Source organism: Anopheles arabiensis, chromosome 2 (genome assembly GCF_016920715.1).
Source record: "Anopheles arabiensis isolate DONGOLA chromosome 2, AaraD3, whole genome shotgun sequence".
NCBI lineage: Eukaryota > Metazoa > Arthropoda > Insecta > Diptera > Culicidae > Anopheles > Anopheles arabiensis.
The window spans coordinates 83746441-83766970 of NC_053517.1; the positions used below are offsets into that span (position 1 = coordinate 83746441).

The 20530-nt window shown below is 46.7% G+C and overlaps 1 protein-coding gene across 6 annotated transcripts in view; it reads left to right on the forward strand.

Moving 5' to 3' along the window:
• The window catches only part of LOC120895156 (homeotic protein distal-less), a 53877-nt gene extending 33961 nt beyond the window's left edge, over positions 1 to 19916 (forward strand). For 3 of the 6 annotated variants that reach the window (XM_040298246.1, XM_040298248.1, XM_040298243.1), the window contains exons 4-7: positions 16614 to 16758; positions 16876 to 16974; positions 17108 to 17303; positions 17458 to 19916. In XM_040298246.1, coding sequence (XP_040154180.1) covers positions 16614 to 16758; positions 16876 to 16974; positions 17108 to 17303; positions 17458 to 17476 — 459 coding nt within the window. In that variant the 3' untranslated portion in view covers positions 17477 to 19916. Of the gene's footprint in view, positions 1 to 16613; positions 16759 to 16875; positions 16975 to 17107; positions 17308 to 17457 lie in introns of those variants that run through there. The other 3 variants (XM_040298249.1, XM_040298244.1, XM_040298245.1) reach the window with 2 other exon arrangements.
• Positions 19917 to 20530: the final 614 nt, after the last annotated feature.

Here is a 20530-nt window from a genome sequence, read left to right on the forward strand (position 1 = left end):
AAACAAATCAAGATGGAAAGAAAGACCGAGAGATGGAGAGAGCGAGAGAGAGAGAGAGAGAGAGAGAGAGAGAGAGAAAGCAAAAAAAAGGAAAGGACATTGATGCAAAGGATGCAGGCTCGCGCAACTATCGTCGGGACAGCCGCGGAGATGAACGAAATGTTTTGGACCTCGTTCATTCTTGCGGCGTTGCGCCTCGCACGGCGTGGATTGGATTCTCCCCGGCTTTGCGTGCCCCTGGGAAACAGATCCACCCCGCCGTACGGCAGCGTTCTGTTTTCGCTCTTCCCCGGGTCCAATTGCGAATGCTTTTATATGGTATCGGTGGAATGTCGGCAGGACATTCTTCGGCAAATCGGCAAAAGAGCCGAACAGCAGCGGCGGCCTTTTCTGCTGAAAAGCCACAGGCACCATGCGAATGAAGCCACTCGGTGGACGCGCAAGAATGGCAACAGGGCAGCGTCATAGTGTCCAGAAAGGGGGTGGGGACACGAGAGGACAATAAAACCATCCGAGCATCGAAACTATGCGGCGTGTGAGCTTTTTTTTTTGACTGTTGCTCCTGTTTGTTGAGGTTCAATTGTTTTTCGTTGCTCAAGAGTATAACACGCTTTTAGGCAATAAGTGATAGCGAATCGTATTTTTTTAAAGCATGGTAGAAAAAAAAATCAACTGCACATGGAAGTTTGAGGTAAAAAAAATCAACTCCCCAATTGCATCCGCCCGCGTTATGCCCACGAAGCACGAAGAGATGTGCAGCACAGCTTTGACGAAAGCGTACCTTCGAAGGTTGGGTTTTTATGTTCGCGCTTCGCGGTGGATGATCGAACGATTTCGGACTACATCAAAGCCCCGTTTTGCAGTTTGTGAGTGCAGCACACACGGCCCGGGAGGTTTTATTGCAATTTTCACACCGCGGCGCAGTGGCTGATGCACCGTGCGCCTGATGCGGTGTGCGATCCGATGAGACGCTAACACCGAATCGAATCGAATGGGTTACACTGTGGCCAGCAACAACAACTACATCATCATCATCTGCAGCATTTTTGTGCGTTTTCGCAAGCGAGCAGAATGCAGGCAAAAGACCGGCACCGACTGGCGCATTATCGAATTGAGTTACGTGAGTTACGCTGGCAGGGAGGCCAAAGGTGAGGCGGAACGGCAATGGATGTTGCATAATGCGCACAAAAGGGACCGATTTTATGACACATTTTGAGTGATTTTTTTTATTTGAGCAATACGATATGCAATGAAGTTGTAAAGTTGAAATTGGGTTTTAATTTATTTATGAAGTACGACGATTGCTGAGACCTTCACACTTAAGGTTGACAATAACCGATTCGAGACACCAAAAAATGAGAAACATTGAAGATTCATTTTATGAGCGTTTAACACGACACTAAGAGTGAGGTCTCGTGGTGCTGTGGGAAGCGTCTGGATTGTCACACGACAGGTCATGCATGGAAATCTCATTCAGATACATTGGAGTATGCGCAATCATTTTTCAAATATTGGTAAAACATAACTCCACATATGAGTGTTTGTGTTAGACTTAGATGTGACTAAAAGTGACTCTCATTCTGACCATTATTATTCATTCTCTATGTTGCCTCTTCACTAGCACTATTGTGCGGTCCATTGTTCTATGGAGATTTTTCACTTTGATGCTACTGCGACCTCTCTGTGTGCTGCGTGTGTTACGCCTCTGGCTTCTTTCATAATAAACACACTACAACACAGAACCTCTCATATACAAAGCAAAACACTCGCTTGTCAGCTAACAACACATCATTCCTAGCGTTCTCTCGCAATGTGTTAGACCCCGAGCGGTCAAGCGACTGGTGCGGCACAAGCGCGTTTGCAATAAAACAACGTGTACAAGGGGCAGCATCCGCGACTAAGCGTTTGTTGTGGATAAGCGGAGGAGAATGCTCAGCTGAAATAAGGGGGAGGTCGGCTGGGTGGATGTTGTGTGATTCCGCACACACACGCACACACTCACAAAACACAACATCAGTCGAGCACGCGTCAATTGTTGTGTACTTCCTCAATCTAGCACGGTGTCGAACAGTGCACGACCCTGCACGACCAGGTTCCGCCACACAGTGTTGTTGAGGGGTGGTTTTTTTCTGTACGCTTCTTATTCACCAGCGAGCGGCGGTTAGGTACCTGCGATGGTGACCTTCACCTTCGCCCATGTTCCGCCCGTGCATCATTTCCTCGCGCGTTTTCTCTGTGAACGTGCCCTATCACGGCGCAGTGAATGTGTCCTGTGCGGCCCGAAACGAAAACTCTGCCAGCCACCAGCATGCCGCAACGAAACGAGGCTCTTCCTAAGCGCGTAAAACTTAATTGCTATAAATTATCTCAGATCTTCTGGAGGATCCGCGGGTGGCGTTAGGTGTCCCCACATCAAACCGTCCCACCCTCCAAGCCATGCCCGAGTTTTATTAGCAAAAGTCGCACAGAAGACAACACAGTGTTCGTGATGCGGTGAAATGTGATGTCGCCAGCCGACGACCGCACGATCGTTAACGTTGGCGCGCAGCAAGTGTGGGGCTGGCTCGGTGCGCCAGCGTGTGCTGCAGAAGATTCATTCATTAATTTCCGGCGTTAAGATGCTTATCAGCGACAATCATCATTCTAATGAGTGAGATGAATGGATGAAAAAAAAAACACACACACACACACACACTGCACATTTGCTACGGCAGCTATAGAAAGCATCAGTTGGAATGTTTAAGCAGACAGATAGCAGATGTTTGTGAGTGAGTTTTTATGATTGCATTTTTTTTCCTTTCACTCTAAAAAGGTGCTACGAATGATTAGTGAGATCATAAAAGCTGAAGCGCAGAATTTACATGCGTTTAGGGATGAGGGAAGCAGCAGAGCTTCCCTTCGTTGCCGGTAGAGGCGTTGCTGCTACTTAGCACCACTAAGTGAAAGCAATTACATCCGTCAGGCGCAGCCGCTCGCTTGGTCCATAATCGGGTTAAACAGTCGTCCACAGACATTGAAAAAAAAAAAAACTGAACCTAAAACGATGAGTACAGGCGAGCCGGCGGCGGCACCTGTTCCTCTGCATTGGCCATTTGCGTAATTGAATGCTTAATGTACTGGGAAGCAGGCCGATCTGCCGACCTGTTGGGTCTATTTGTAACCATCTTATCTTAATGATAATCAAATATTAGATGAAATGTTTTGCGTATCGGATGGAGAGTAGATGATCTGCAACGCTTTTTTTCTACTTCTATATGTTTCGTTATTTTCTCTAGCCAGTGCTTGTTGAACAAGCATCACATTAAATGCAAAACACGGTAGCGTACACGGGCAACTTTAAAGCAGTGTGGCGCTAGCGGCACGCAATTCGCGCGTGACGGGGTAGGAGGAAAATCAACTTTCCAAAACATTAGACCCCGGGCTAGCTGTGGTTAGCTGGTTGGCTGTGGCTGACACACATGAGACGCTTCCGCTCGCATTGTATCCGACGGTTCGTGCTCTGGTCTGCCCTTCAGCTCATCTTGTGCTTGCCGTGTACGCCTGGCAGCGGTTACGGTATCTCACCTGTCCGGTCGCGCTAAAGACGAAGGTGACAAGAGGTGCGCAGCCTTACAAGGCCACACACACACACACACACGCTCGTTGTGGCACACCGAACCGGGCCCGATGGAAAACTCCCATGGAAACGCGCACACTCAGCACCGTCCGTACGCGCGCACGGCACCGACGCGCACTTTCAAAGTCAAGTGAACGCAAAGGCCTAGGAAAACATGCCTATGGAAATCGACGACCACCTCACTCGGCGGAGCTCGTGTGTAGTGGAGAAACAGCAACCACGGCGGCAGCAAAAAATCTACAATTATCATTCAATCACTCATCAATATTAATCGATGCAGGAAATTTTTGCCCTACACTGCCTGCGTTGCGTTGAAGGGTGAAACGCTCGCGCGGATACTACGCACCGGGCGCACCGGCACGCACACACACACTCACACACAGATCAGCGCTTCTAGTAGCGAACTGGTTTCTTTCGACTTTTGATTAGATGTCAACTTAGAAACGCATTCCATTGGCGCCCGGGAACGTCGTGCGTCGTGTGCCTTGGTGCGGCTGTCTCTCACTCCCGGCCACCTGTCTCTGTAACAGGTCCTTCCCAGCTTGCTCTTAACCTTTCGCGCACCTGAAAATGCGGCGAATCGGTCCTTTGTCTAATGTCCGATGACGTCACTCGCTATGGGTTCCCAGAATTGCACTTCAACAAAGTAATAAACCCAAGGGGTATGTACAGGGTTGCAATGCTGGCACACTCATACACTGCGTTTTGTTGATCGTTTTCTGTGTCGTTCCGCGGGGGACGCGGCGCGTTCGTGATGTGGGAAACGAGATTGTTTCATTTCCCGGTATGCAACAATGATTGCTATCATCACCCGCGCTTGGATCGATCTTACCGATGGGGGGCTAGAAAATCCCCCCCCCCCACCCTCGGGTCACATTCTAACGCTTGAATGGCAGCGTCGCATACCAGTGCCAGAATGACTACGATTGGGTGGAATTAGTGGGTGTTTTTTTTTCTCCAGTGGTTGTGGTTTTTGTTAAAAAATAAGTTGAATGTAGTTTCTACAGGCATCATCAATAATCAATCAATGGATTATACTTTTTTTTCAGGGAAACTAGTTCAATGTATACACTCGCCGTATTTGTTGACTTCAACTCCAACATAATCATTGGAGCCATTATTGAACATAGGACATTATTAGAACGTTTGATTTTCGTTCGCTAAATATTGAAAATATATTCGAAAAATAACTTAGAGATCTCGTCGTTGCTGAAAAAAGCTCTTCAAGATTTCCATATTTTTGAAAAGCTTTTATTATTTCTAAATATCTTGATGTAGCATCTTTACTCCACAATGCCAAGTACCAATTCTTACAGAATGTTGAGATGACGTATTCCAGAAATAGGATGACCTGTCCCATACAATCAGCATAGTAAGATTGTATACTTTAATTGTCCCTGAATTTATCGTGACTAATAGATCAAGCTTTTCTTGTGTCTTTGTCATTGTAAGTTAATTTGGAATTTTATTCTGATATACTTCCCAATAAGAGTACAATTACATATTGGATATTGGATATTGGATGCAAATTTCGTTCCATATCAAGTTTTCAAACGGTCTTCTAGTCATTGTTGTATGTTGACAGCTAATATTTGTTTATTTGATCAAGATCTCTTTACAAGTCAGTTCGTTCCAGAGCTACCGGTCTATAGTATGATTGAGAGATGTGATTTACTGTGAATATCGTTTACAGCCAAACCTACCGCTGCAGGGGAAATCAGACCTCGGCTCGGGATCACCAAATCGATCTCTTTCGGCTGTCAGAAACCTGAAACTGCAAATGACGAAATCTGCTCGCGGCAAATCACACGATCGTGATCACAGTGCTGCACTCGCGAGATCGCGATCTGGAACCGCGCGAGCTGAGGTGTATCGATCGAAGCGTATTCGAAACCGATCGGAACGCGTTCCGTTACGCATTGAATGAATAATTAATCAGTAGTCTATGTGTGTGCTGTATGTGCTTGCGATCGCGCCATTTGCCATCGCGAAAATAAAGTGATCTTAAGCTGGGTTTGGTGAGCAGCCGTGCACTCTACCGCTCTACCGGAAGTTCGTGCCCGGTGAGACACTGTGATCTCGGTGCACCAGCGCACGTCAGCCGTGATCGGCAGGTGCACGGTGGTCCGGTCTAACGACGGTAGTAAGAAAAAAAGCACAAACACACAGAACCCCAATCGACAGCGCGGGTGAGCAAATTGTGCTTTGCGCGTGTTTGCGCGAGCCTATCGCGCGCAATCGGTCCCGGGGTGGCCGCGATCTTGAAAGCGTTCGCGCGGCGGCGGCACGGCGTCGACAACAGCGACAGCGAGGTGACGCGCGGGCCGTGATTGAAGCTTGACGGTTGATGGCAAATGATTGATTTCTTTCATAACTCTCTTGGACGAAGCTTGACAGAAGGGGAGGGGACGGCGAGCGGGGCTGGTGATCTCGGCGGCGTGAGAGATGGGCTTGGGGTTGCGCAAAACATGTCGCTAATATGTAGGCACGGTAAGCCGCACGTACACGATTCGATAGTTACGATCAAGGTTTCTAGGAACGGGTGGATGCAACAACAAAAAAATACTCATACAAGGTGGAAAAAAGGCAGCACAAACGCGCATTAGCGCTCGGTACTGCACAGCACATCGATAAGGCACACCAACCGAAGGTTCGCAAATTTCAAGGCGTGCACCGTGCAAATCGAACCACGTGTTTGTAACGAGCCGGAGAAGATGCAAAAATATTGTCTTATACAAAACATCGTCCATTTCTTTGCTGATCAGCTTTAATAAAAAGTTCCAGTCCTCGTCAAGAACAAGAGACACTGAACAACAACAGCACCGTTGTTAATGAAGATGTTGCACAATCCTGATAACACAAGACCCGTTTCGGAAGAGGATTGCGATAAACTATCTTCACTGGGCCAAGATAATGAGCGCGGGAAATGTGCTGCAAGGGCTAAATAAATTGTAACAGTGGATTCCTTCGGCAGCTGTTGTACATTCCGAACGGGCCGTGCCGAGTTGACCGAATCTAGAGATGTGAGAGCGATGGTGTGTGTGTGTGTGTCAGTATGGAGAAGCCACCGGTCGAGAGAAGAATTGGGGGCAATTAAAATGAACAATAAAATGCTTCTTCTACAAGCCATTTGCTCGGGCTGATGTTCGGGTTGTTTTTGTGAGCGACTGATCGATTCTGTAGTACTTGATCGCCCATACGCAAGCGGAATGCATTACACAAAGGGTCCTGAAGAAGCCCCACCGCAGAATTGCCCATCATTCCCACGTCGTTACAATTTATTATTTATAATTAAATAATTGAAATTGAGGTTTTTTGCTGCTTTACTGCTGCTGCTGTTGCTATTCCAAGCAAAACCACAAAAAATACCTCCCCGATTCTCAAGAAAGACTTCGTGAAAAAATGACCGTTTGAGTTGCTTTAGTGCAAATGGGGGTTACTGCTTGTCAAGATATTGAAGTGTTTTTGTGTAGATACTTGTACCGCAAGCTGCAGTCCCTGCGTGTAAGAAGATTCTTTCTTCGTGCCAGATCAGCCTTGCTCCACCCGGGGGAGCGGGGAGTTTTGCTTCCCCATTTTGAGGGTGTGTTACGGTACACCTCCAACCCTCAGGACGCTGCCACACCAAGCTGCTGCTGCTCCCGGTGATCGAATTGCATATAATGAATGCATATTTTCCGCATGACAGATCTAGCGTAACTGTGTGTGGTGCGTCTTCGTCTTCACCGTTGCATGTCGCTGCCGGTTCAACCGATGACACACCGCAAACGATGAGTTTTTCAGGTGACTTCAAACGTTAGGATTTGTGCAATTGTCCTCTGAGTTTGCCGGATGCTCCGTAAACCGATCGTTTTCACTGAGCAACTGCACACGGTCACTCACATCGACAGGCAAATCGTTGATTTTATTCGTTTTTAATAATTCCCCTAACCCTAAGGGCACCGGGCAAAGCGTTTGGAGCAGTGACACGCTTCGATAGCCTTTCCGAATGGACTCTAACAGAAGGTGAAAAGGGTTTCAAAGAAAAGAAGATTCAACTGTCACTGGGCAATTGATTGACGCTGGTGCACAAGTGCAGCGGTGTGTCGTAGCTTTGCCTGTCGGGAACATCCGGCCGGGTTTGCCTGCTTAGACCGGTGCTTCGATTGCTGCAACCTACATTTCAAAACCTGACGGAAGCTTGAGCCCGAGCAACAGCGAACAACTCAATGTGCTAAGGTGGGTGTTGGGGTCGTAGCTTTTTTTTTGCTCTCCCAACTTGTAAGACAGTCATGTTAAAGGTTAGCTGAGTGCTAATCGAATGCAACAGCCCGACAGTGTCGGACGTCACATTTGCCGCCCCGCACAAGCGCTGGAGGTTTTTCCCTTTCGAAGCGCAATAAAAAACTCGTACCGAAAAAAACAATCTCGCGAAGCATTCACAGGCACAGTCGCGGAGAGAAGGGTTTGCGCGATCTTGCACATCCAAAAAGCTTACGTTGGTTTGCGTCTGTGTGTGTGTATGTGTCTGTTTGGGTACCAAACCGCCCCTCATTTGTATTCCGCACTGCCTGCGCATCAGTCCATTTTTTTAATACACACTGTGCTTACGGCCCGATGCGCGATGCACCGTTGATGCACATGCAGTCTATGTGTTTATGTGTATCTGTGTGTGTGTGTGTGTTTGTGGGGGATTTTTTTCCTCTTCTCAACCTTATCTTTCACATCGTCCACAAACAACAGATAAAAAAAGCTGTCGCCCGGTCCAAGCGCGCGCTGAATGATGAAGATCGCGAATGTGTGATGAACGGGGTTGAAGCTGGAGGAAATGAGTCGGAAAACGGAGAGGGCTGAGGTTGTTGCGAGTGGAACTGTGTCGGTGCATTTGATGCAACACAGCATCATCGAGTGACGAATGCATCGCGGAACCGGGGACGTCGAACATGACGCGTATGTCATTCACCAACCAGACCCAAGTGTGGTGAGAGGAGAGAGAGAAGAGAGATCACACGAACTGCAATAACTCCTCTGGGGGCCTCCAGCGCGAGCGACAGATGGTCAGCAGAGTGTGTGCGTGGTGCGGTTATGGACACGTTAGTGTAGTAACTGGTGCAGTAATAAGAGCAGGAATAGGTACTGCATTCGCTGCACACTACACACGGTTATGTAGATCAATTCGGTAGTTTGTGTGAGACAGGTTTGAAGAGTGAAAAAGATTTCCTTTGACTTATGAAAATCGAGTCTCGATCAGCTGACGCTTCTCGTCACAAGACAACACACTTATCATTTGCACCAAAGCGACACACTGCGCGGAGCCCCGCATTATCGCATACAAATAGCATCAAAACGCACAAACAAACTACACTTCCTCCTCAAGATTAAATCGTCCAAAACGGAGATCTTAAATCCAGCAGTGAATGACACGCAACATACTGCCCCTGTCATCGATCATTCCGCGGCCGTGGGACGCTCGATATGATTGAGCAACTGTTTTGACAAGCGATCAATTTCGATCGACACTTTCCACATCTCGCAAATGGGGATCCTTCACGCGGAGGGTTTCGAATCCTAATAGGGATGCTTTGCGGCTCGGCCCGGCCAACAACAAAGCGAACCGGTTGGTGTGATATTTTTATTAGACTGTCACACGACCGGTGTCTAAAGTCCTGTCACTTGGCTGGTTCCGTCCTTCGGGCAAACATGGATCGGATTCGCGTAGCAGTGTGTGTGTGTGTGTTGTATTTTGTTGTCGCATTTTGTTCGCATCCGACCCAACGATGTTGTGCTCTCCAGGGAATGGAACTCCTCGGTCCCGGTTCTGCGAAATGTGCTTCTTGTTCGGGGGAGGGTGAAAATGGGTTGTGAGATGGTGCGGTGAAAGCATGAGAGCATCCAGGGTGGACGAAACCGCACAATCAATAGTGCAAAAATTTATCATGCGAATTGATACATTTTATTTATCTTTCCGTTTCCACGTGTTCTCCCATTTTTCACCGACTCCGCCGAGGCGAATTGGCATATTGGAGAAGCAAGGGGGAACGACTGTCACTTGTGCCGCTTGATCGAGCTTGCAAAGGGGCCAATGTTTCCAATGCTCCAATGATCGGGGTCTGGGAGGACGGGAAAACAATCGAGACATAAATCTAAGCTTGTTTTTTTTGTATTTGCTTCTTGCTCTCTTTCGCTCTTTCTCTTGTTCACGATTTTGGTCTTGCGTGGTGCGTGTCTCGAAACGGTGGCAACTTCCGTGGCGCGGCATTTGCCAACCTTGGCGACTTGATGCTCACACACGCATCCGCTTCGCTCCCCGTTTCCACGGTGCTAGCTCGCCTCAATCGAGAGGCAAAAGGGAGCTGGCTTGCCAATTATGGGGCTCGCGCGGTTTATCGCGGCTCTTTTATCGAAACCGATGCGATACGATGCGCACGGTGTGTCGCGATCACCGATCGATGCGTCGGGGAATGGGGTTCTTACGGCTTTGCGGGCCGGTGGTAGCGTACATTCCGGGCGTGCTTGTACGTTTGATTGTGCCGTTGGACAGATCGATACAGTGCGATCGATCTTTAGGTTTCGCAGAGAAACGAACAGAGAACGAAGAAGCTGCCTTGATAGTGTTGTTCTTGCTCGGTGGATCTTTGCCAATCGACGATTTGATATTTGATTTATGATTATTGGTCAGTTTTATTGGTTTTAAATTGCATAATGTTTTTATTCGATTGTGACTAGCTGTCCGGCATCAATAAGGATAAGTTTGATATGTGCTGCAAGTGACTGTGCGATATTTTCTTTGTCTTTTTACTGAAAAAAAAAACCGGAACACCCATGACTCAAAAACAATCAACGACACGATCAGTCGACCTTGGTGTGATGTTTTCCTCACTCCCTCCTAATGCCCTCCAGAGCAGCAAGAACAATGTCACAGGAACTCTTCAGTGCACACGGTACGCTAGGTTACACCCAGCACTTCCTGTCTTCCAGCGCTGAACCATCGTTCCTTGATGCACAAGAACATTAGCATCGGCCAACAACAACATCCGTTGCGCACATCCACCGCATGTCACATCGTTCCTCCCGTCAGCACCTTATAAAACTTTTGCTCATCAAAACTGTGAGCGTACACATACACTTGGAGATCGAAACGATCTTCATTGCCCGAAGCCAAGCCTTTGGAAGCGTACGGCGGTCATGGTTCGGTGAGCTACACCGCTCCAAGGTGCGTACCTTGCCGTCCCCGTGGGTTCGCCTTTCGCCTTCGCCACGCTACACCGCACACCGATATGTAAACTTCAATTTATAATTTATATCTTCTTGCCTATCGGTTGGATGGGCTTGCGCTCGTGGGAAGCTTGATGGGTTTGCTGTGGCCTGGGTGACAAGGGGTAGTAGTATGTCAGATTTGTCCCTACAGTACCGGCAAAAACGGCCAGGTAAGAGTAAGACGGACAGGGGGAAAGAGAGCGAAAAAGATGCGTCGAATCTCCGACCGGATGACTCCGAGCTCCAAGGTTGGCTGGAGTTGGGTACGCGACGTGTGTGCGTGTGCGTTCCGGTGGCCAAGTCACCGCCCAAGTGTCTCAAGACGCGGGAACTCCTTCAAACGTTGGATTTTTTTTCCCGTTAATTTTAAGCCGCAAACGATCGCGATGTTTATATGTAGAGGACCATTTTGAAGAGATGAAATCCTCCTGAAGTCTCGGGACGTTCAAACTATGAATGGAACCACTGCACATCATTAACAAAGTCGTTATCTTTATCATATATTCTTCAAAGTTTCAATCAACCCCATCAGACTGGACAGTCGTTTTGCAATGCATAAAAGTAATTAATCGATATCTCGGTACCACGTTAGCATTATCATCAAAGTTTACTTAGTGTTGCTTTCAACTACCTGCTGTTGTTTATACGAGGGCCTTTTCCTTCTCCCTGCTCTGCAAATCATAACGCGCTGTTCTTACGCCTTGGAATTAATTATTGTTTCCCCTCTCCAGTAGCAAAACAGCGCCAGTATGCATTACAAACTAAAACGTTTCATTTACACACCGCCGTACGCAAATAGATAGGGCATCCGACTACCGGGTAATGCGCTGCCGCTATGGCTAAGTACACCCTCTCATTAACGATCACCCGTAAGCCATGAGCCCTCTTAATCGATCGATCTGGCGAGATTAGGGGTCCCAAACGAGCCTGGAACGGGGTGCGATGGAATCAGTGTACCGCTTGCAAAGGAGGTGAAGGCTGTAAAACCACTCACTCCAGGAACTGCTGCTATTGCTGCTGCTGCTCTCTCGGTGTAATTCGGAATGTCGTGGTTGTGTTTTTGTTTTGCCATTTTTTGTTGTTGCCATTTGCCTCCCCCAAGCCTTGGAAGACTCGTTTAAGGGAAGGTTGGAGGTTTGGTGGGTAATAAAAATAAAATAAGGTGGTAATGGCACCCCATCAATTATTCAAAATTTACTCTTTACGCTCTTCACACACACACTCGCTTCGTGTCGGACAACACACGGAAAATATACGGAGTTTGAAAAGGGGTCGAGCAGCGATCGTACAGTGTGTCCTCAGGCTAAAAGGGGTTTCGTTTCTTTTGCATCCCGATTGGAGCTCCGTTTCTGGAGGTATCGAGCACTCCCCTATCTTGAGCCGACGGATCAAACTCGAACTGGACGGATGTAGTCTTAAAAATCCTGCAGAGATACAGAGGTAGAGGAGGGAGAAAAAAACATGGACGCCACAGGCAAAATGGACCACAAAGCGCTTCTTCTGGAGGAGAATCGGTCTGTTCGAGCTCCAACCATTCGGATCCACAGAATTGGAGGCTGTCCTTGCGATGGTTCCGAGAAGATGCCCCAGGCCCGAAACAGAAGCCAACTCCGGAGAAGTTATCCAGAGTACTGCTGGAGCTTCAGACACGTTGTAGCAAGCGTCCATGTCGATATGTTGGGTGGGGCTGGGAAGAAAAACATGGTACACGGTTTGGCTTGTCTGGCCAAGCTGTAGCTCTTTTTTGTTGCTGTTGCTTGATGTTACCTCTTGTACCTTCTGTACCAGAAGGAGAGGTCCCATGAACGTTGGGCAACTACGATTCACAATGTCCAGACTTTGGGGATTTTTTGCTTCATTTTTGCTGCGCTGGAGGCCGTACCTAGGGAAAATTAAACCCGTTCATCCCTTTTTCCCGGGATCCCGTTCCCGAGCTGGTTCCGCATCCACGTTGAGGGAGGCGGTTTTTGTGGACGAGTCACTTGGCATGAATGAAACAAAACGGGCATCAGCATAAAACGTCAGTAAAACATTGATCAACATGTTGTTTCCCGTCGGCACACACACACATACATACAGTTGCCGACTCCCCCCTTTTAACTAGGCATATTTTAAGTGTAACCGCAACAACTATGTTGCCATGGTGGAAGAGGGAAGCGGGAACTGTGGTTCACATGATAAAAGTCCTCCCCTTCCTCTACACCCAGTCACCAAGCGCGTCTTATCATTACAAGCAAGCGGTTTAACAAGTAATGCTGCAAACCCTCGGCCAAGCGATGGGAAACACCCATTTCCCGGGCAGGAATATGTGCGCATGTGCAGATAGCGGGAAAACTCGGAAGCTCAACCCCGTCCCACACGGGAGGGAAACCATGATTGATGTTGAAGGTTTGAAGGCAGCACCAGGTCGCTTTGGACCTTTGACAGTTTTTTGTGTGTACTCGTTGCACCACCAACGGAATCCAGTTCTTAGTGGTCCGTGCCGTTCTAGCTTCGGTATGTGTGTGTGGTGGGGTGAGATGTCCTCTTCAAATAGCGCCACAAAGACGGCAACGGTGACGTTCGCGTGCGCCTGTCCGTGCCCGTCCCGTGTATGTCACTGTTGATTGTAATCTTGCAGTGACGGTGCCTCAACTCCTCGTAGCTCCCTCCCGTAACGTGTACCTTCCGAGGAAGTGAAACTCGGCTTCAAGCGCCGGCCGCCACTGCTCTCGTTCTCATGTAACGTGCGCTCACGGACTCACGAACTCAACGCTCCAACCAACCAACCTTTTAGGTATGTGCTGTGCGCCGCTTTCGAAATGATAAATTAGTGGCAGGAAGTTGATGCGAGGGAGGACGGCATGGCGTTTGTGGCAGGGGACAAGCCGTAAGCCCTCAAGGACAGGTCGCGATGGTTGTTGGTGTGTTGTGTTGGGTGGCGTGACGATGGTTTCAGATTTTCGTGGATCCTTGACGGACAGCTTGCTCCACCGGCAGGCTTGCGGCTATGGGTTAAGCAATCGTTAGGCGAAGGAAAAGCCTGGCATGATGGCTAGAATGTGACAGTGTGACACGATGACTGTGAAGGCTTGTGGAATTTCCCAGCAAGGTATTCTGGAGCGTTGAAGACTTTGCCAAGATCCCCAAACCTGATACAATTGAACGGGTCTTAATTCTTCCAAAACACACATTTAATACTTGGACTTAAAACCATAGTTCGTCGTCTATAAAGCTGTGTTATGAGTAAACTCAATTAAACCTACTGTAAAAGTCCCCAAACCAATGCACTCGCCTTACCATGCTCACTCATCCGGGCACTTCCGAGACATCACGTCGGTCGCTCTCTCTCTCTCTCGCTGTTTGTGTTGTCCGTGTGGATGCGCATCAAATCCCAGTCACTGAGTGACGCCGCGGCCACATGGCGCATCATCATCCGCATCATGCTGCGCCGAGGGCGGAAACATTTCATTAATCGCTGTTTATCAGTTTTAATTTTTATTTATGTTCCAGCTCGCGGTGTGTGTGTGTGCGCGCAAAGTGTGTGCCCGCATCCAAGTTGTGTCAAAACGCAACCGCAGCATCGCAGTTTCGGAAAACTGTGTCAGCTGTGTCGGAGCGTGCGTTGGCGCATTTGTTTCCTTTCTCCATCGCCAACCTCCGTTTGTACTGGACGTTTCAGCTTCGCAAAGCGCAAGATCGGGGCGCTGCGCCGCTCTTCGGACACCGGGCTGAGCGTGGACCTAAACGCTCCCTGACGATCGTGTCTTTGATTTAAGCGAAACAAGCCAAACATCATCGAACGAACCGGAGAACCTTCTCCCGGGGACTCGGGTCGTCGAGATGTTGGAACGATGGATGGTGAAGTGGTGGTCAATTGATTTAAATAAACTCCCATGGGAGAATGGCCGGGCGACGAGCTACTGGTCCGCACCGTTGTGTCCCACTCTTCCGCGCGTGCGTTTGGATATCATGTTGGTGGCGTGCACTAATCAGCTCTAATCAGCCGTGATTTACGACGATCTGTGTACGCCTTCAGGGGGGTGAAACGTTTGGGATGAAGTTGTCGTTCGGTAAAACACACACAAGCCCCTAGACAGTGTCGTGATGATTACGGTGCATCCATAGAGTATAAAAATAACCTGTCCAAAATAATCCCAAAAACAAACACACACATAAAGCCCAATTCGTCCCAATTCGATAGAATTTTTTGCACTTCATGTCTGGCCTCTCCGTGGACCCCCTTAGTGCAACGGTGGATCTGATTGAACCTAACTGATCAATTGCAATGTGTCCGTGTTGCTCCAGTGTTGCCGCGTCCACCATGGCAGTCTCCGTATCATTCTAAAAGCCATCTAGCGCTGTTTTCCATCCTCCACTTGACATAATTTTGACCCAAGCTGGACAAGGGAAGGGTGGTAGGGAGGGCTGGTGCACCAAACGCTATCGCCTACCGGCTGTACCGTGTCCGTGGCTCATTTAAATAATATTTCAATTAAAATGGAAAATTTATTCACCCACTCTTCCCGCACACATCCCATTGCCCCGTGTTGCTCCCCATTTCCAATGAGCTATCGGGGCCGATGTAGGACGGGTCCGGTCCGTCCGATAAGCTTTCGGGTTTGTTGTAGTTGTAGTTTTGCTGCGCACTCTCTTCCATGCGTTTCGTTGTTGTTCCTTTGCCGCGCGTGCATGGGACGATTTTATCAAAAACCCCGGTAGCAGCTAGCTCACAGTGTGTGTGTGTGTGAGTGTGTGTGTGTCCATTCTGATGGCAAAAGAGCTCGTTAGAAGGTGCGCCAGGGAAAGGGAATTTGTTTTTGCAAAAATGGTGATGAAAAATGGTGGTGCATTGGTGTGGCGGGAAAGGGAACGGCATTGGATATGATGTACGTCACTGTTGCAGAGGAGAGGCAGAGTGACCAGCCGTGCAGGGTTGGCGGGGAATGATTCTAATGAAGCAATACGGACATGATATTGCGCCATCCTCGTTTTTTTTGCTGTATAACAGAAACAGCAATACATCAGATCGGGGTGACATGCAAATCGGACAGCATGGGAGTATCGATAGAGCCGCATCTGAATTTATGATGTGAAGCGTACGTGTGATAAAGGAAAGTCGAACAGGGAAATGAGATTCTAAAATTTGTTATTTATTTTTTATGGCAAATAAACGCATTCAAGGGTTGCGTTAAAAGGTGCAACGTTTTAAAAATTACGTTCAAGTTAATTTATTGGTGAGTCATAAATTATTTCGGGGCTCAAATGAAACATCGAGCGTCCGTTTCATGATGCACAATCTAGAACAAAATAACGTCATTTACATGCAATAAAGTGTAGTAAAAAATTCATCACACCGTGCAGGAAGCAATGCATAGACCCAAAGACACACATGTGAAAAAAGGCTGAAATAAAATCAACATTTAATAATTTTATATTGGTTTTCTGTCCTTTTTTGGGTCATTGTTCATTTGTCCCTTTCTTTGAATCGAACTCTTTCACTCTACCCTAACGTTTTATGCGTTTTCTTCTCCCTTGCGCATGTTGCATGTCGTGCATGTTCGCTTGCGCAACATAATGGTGCGACAGATCGTACGCAACATTAGTCTCTTGAACAGTTGTGCTCAAAATTTTAGCAGCAGCAGCAATAAGCGCATCGTATTTTCTATTTTTTTCTAATATTAATATTAACAGAAATTAATGTAATAAAATTTATACTATTTATTTAAAACAAATAATTAATAAACATATTCGTTCTGTGTCTGTTTGTTTTTTCCCGCAGGTTAAGATCTGGTTTCAAAATCGACGATCCAAGTACAAGAAGATGATGAAAGCGGCCCAGGCACCGGGCGTTGGAGGAGGACTTCCATTGGGTGGACCGAACCAGGGAGGCCACAGTCCGTCGCAGCATCAAAACATGCACCAAGGTAAGATTCTTCAGGCCATTTTCTTTTACAGCGTCTAACCATAATAGAAAATGAAACATATAGATTGAAAATTAATACATTTTTACCTTTCCTTTTTCTTGCAATTTCCTTCCACAGCACCCGGTGGAGGATCGAGCAGTGGTTCGCCTTCGCATTTCCTACCTCCCGGACACAGTCCAACGCCGTCGAGCACCCCCGTCTCGGAGCTCTCACCTGGTAAGTAACCAAGCAGCGTGTATCCTTTCCCGCTCCACTCCTTCGCTTCCCCTACCATCCTCTTCCATCCGCCCCAACCACCATCTTCTCCACCAGTACCCTGAAGACTAATAGCGCTATTCGCTCACTACTGGCCGCATTCCAGGTCTTAGTCCGCCCTCGCAAGCACCCTGGGAGCAGAAACCGCCGCCGCACTGGGCCGACCACAAACCACCGCAGATGGCACCGCAAACGAATCATGCACCTCCGCAACCGACCCACGCACCGCAGATGGGTGGCTACGTACCTCAGTACTGGTATCAGCCGGAAACGAACCCGTCGCTGTTAACGTAAGTAGTTTTTTTTAAAGAATTATTTATAGAAACTTGATGCATATTTTATGCCGAAGGATTGTTTTGGCTAGTTTTTTTCTGTTTAACAGATTTTACTGAAAATACTCAAAAAATTCTCTTTTCTTTTTGCTTTCTTTCTCCCTTTCTGCAGAGTGTGGCCAGCGGTTTAACATAACGAGAATGTAAATTATAATTTTAACCATCCCTAGTGCTTAAGACGGTAAGACATTAGACACTCTCCTAAGATAAGATCGGCTGTAAAAGCGGGAAGCGACCCTCTACTGCCGTGAGAGCGAGCGAGAGAGTAGGTACCCTTAGAACAATGTTTCAAAGCAGCTAAGCAGGGCAAAAACGCAGCAAAAAGGCAAATAGCACATGAAAACACATACACCATTAGAGCGAATCAAAAGTCCTCGGCATAGTGGATAGTGGAAGTAAGTCTCGTTCCCAATTTAAGAAAACAAAAAAAAAAAAAAAACTGGAGGGAAAAAACTTTCTAATTTTAAACCTGGCACGTGATCTTGTTCATTTTATTGGACGTTAGTAAGGAACGGACATAGCGCGGGCTGCAGATGTTCTATTATAATTTGTTCTTTTTCGTGTAGTAATACTTGGATTCGGATGCAGCCCCGATTTCGCATCGGGCCATGTGATGGATCTGTACATTTTGCGGTTTGTTGTTCCGTTTGAAACACACATACACACACACACATACAACCCAACCCACACAGTCCCATGTGTTTGTGTTACTTTTAATTAGTGTGCTTGGTGCCGTTTCACGGCGGTTTGTGCGGCAGATGCGTTTTATAGACCCAGTGGGTGTGTGTGTGCGTGTGTGCGAGTGTGTGTGAGAGAGTGTGTTAAATGATCCGGAGACGCTTTGGGGCTTTCAGATATTCCACCCCCCCAAGGTATAGCCGGATCGAATCGTCATCTGCGAAATCGTACAACGGAATAGGTTCTGTGCAATATTTCTTAAGCGTAACATAACAAAAAAAAACGGCCGCGTATCCTTTAGCATGTACGGGGGTTTGGGGCTACGGGGGAATCGGTCGGATCGGGGAGAGGAAGAGAGTGGGAGAGAAGGAAAGATGAGCACAAACACACATTCAATGGAGCTTTTTGTTTCGTTATTATTTTAAATTTGGCACGTACACTATAGCAAAGCTTTTAGGTAAGCTTTTCGTGGTTGAATTGATTTTACTCAACACAGCTCAAATTAACGTTCGGAAGTTGCAAAGTCAAAAACAAAAGAAAAAAAAAACAAAAATAGAAATTATTTAGAAAACACATTTCAAGCTGCAGTTCCCCTTTTTGTCCTAAAAGCTCACAAAAAAAGAAAATTGCCCCAGATTGCGTTCTAAGACATGCAATCTAACACCAGAAAGCTTGCGCAAACAACGGTTATAACTGTATCATGATGGCATATTGTCAACTAGCAACCATTTCAACTCACATTACGGTCCAATTTTAGTGTTTGTGTTGGGTAAACGACTCCGACGACGCATTTGAGAACCTTAAGGGACGTTGCGGCTGGAATAGAAGTTCAACTCGGTTCCCAGAAAATCCCAGCAAGTTGTAAATGTGTTCTGTGCAGTGCATTTAGTCGGCATTTTGCAAACCTTTTACGATTACGTTTGGCAGCAGTAGCACACAAAAGAAGCCTGCAATCCTCCCCACCCTAGCGTCCCCGCCAAAACCCGCCAAAACGAGGGATAAGCTTTTATTTTGCACCGCTCCCCATCGCACCAAACATCAGCGCACACGAGCACGCACACAAACCACGATCCGACAAATGTTGCTGCTACTGTCTGTCTGTCTGTTTGTCCATTCTCTCGACTATGTTGTCTTTCTTTCCCTTTGCTGTGTGTGTTTTTTATTAGTTTTTTTTTTGGTTCATTTAGTAAGCGAATTGTGTACATAGCAGATTTAAAACCGCATGCCCACCCCCTCCCTTAGATTGGTAGGAGTGGCCACCCTATACATACATTAAAAGCTATTACTACTATAAATAAAACAAATATGGACTAACATTAATTCGATGCGAAGAATAGACCACTACGTATGATGATTAAGCAAAGGGGGTGAAAAAAAGAGGGGGAAGGGAGGTCCGGCACAACGAGTAGCTGCACCGTGGGCGGACAAAACAATGAAAGTATTTAATTGAAGAAGCGAACAAAAAACGGAAACATTTTAAAAACACACAACTAAAACTTGATGGCGTACATTTAAGGTAGTGATAGAGAGGAAGATAGTGAGCGAGAGATAGAGAGAGAGATCCGCAATGGTACAGTGGTGTGAGCGGAGAGAAGCAGGAGAGAAAATGGAAAAATAAAGTGAAGAATATTACAAATGTGAAAAAAAACCTTGAATCTCATTGGGTGGGGCAAAAATGTAGTAGAAAGAATTGAACCAGTGCGGCAAATAATATAAAAGTGTGTGTGTGTGTTTTGTCGCCCAAAATTAGGGAAACAAAACAACGGAAGAGAAGAGCGAACATAAAAAACAATTGGAACTAAAATCTCAAAGTGTCTCAAACCGTCTGGGCAAAAGAAGAAAAATCCAAACCAACATAGTGTGAACAATAGATATAGAGTAGAAAAAAAAACAGTGCAAAGATTGAAAGCTTCAAACACGTAACAAAACACAACAGGGGGAAAACAAACGTATTAAAGCTGTGACTGACGCTAGAGCGGAATGCTGGGGCTAGTTTCAAACTTGAAAACGAAACAAAAAGATTCAATCACATCCACATCTCCAGAAGTGAAAATAAAATGAAAAACAATCAAACTGTTCGTTTGTTTTCTCCTGTTCCGTTCGCATTTCCACCTTCACTCGCGTTGTTTTGGTCTCTTCTTCTTAGTAGTGTATAAAATTGGGTTTTCTGCTTTAGAAGAAAGGTAACTCTTGCAATAAATTGTATCATAATTTGATGAATATCACGCACACAAACACTAAATAGTACTGTTTGTGCAAGAGTGTGTTGCTGATGAACCGTTGCAGCAGTTCTATAAGGTTGCAATTGTATTGCAGATATTGTGTATGTAAATTTTCGAAATTTAAAGTAAAAATGAAACGCTCGGCATTAAAGATTACTATGAAAATCGTAACGATGAGGTGAGGTGTTTTTTGAAAATGGTGTAAAAGTGAAAGAAGTATTAATGAAGTATTAGTATTGATGGTTTATTTTTAGCTATTGCTAGGGCTGGCTACGTCCAACGAGA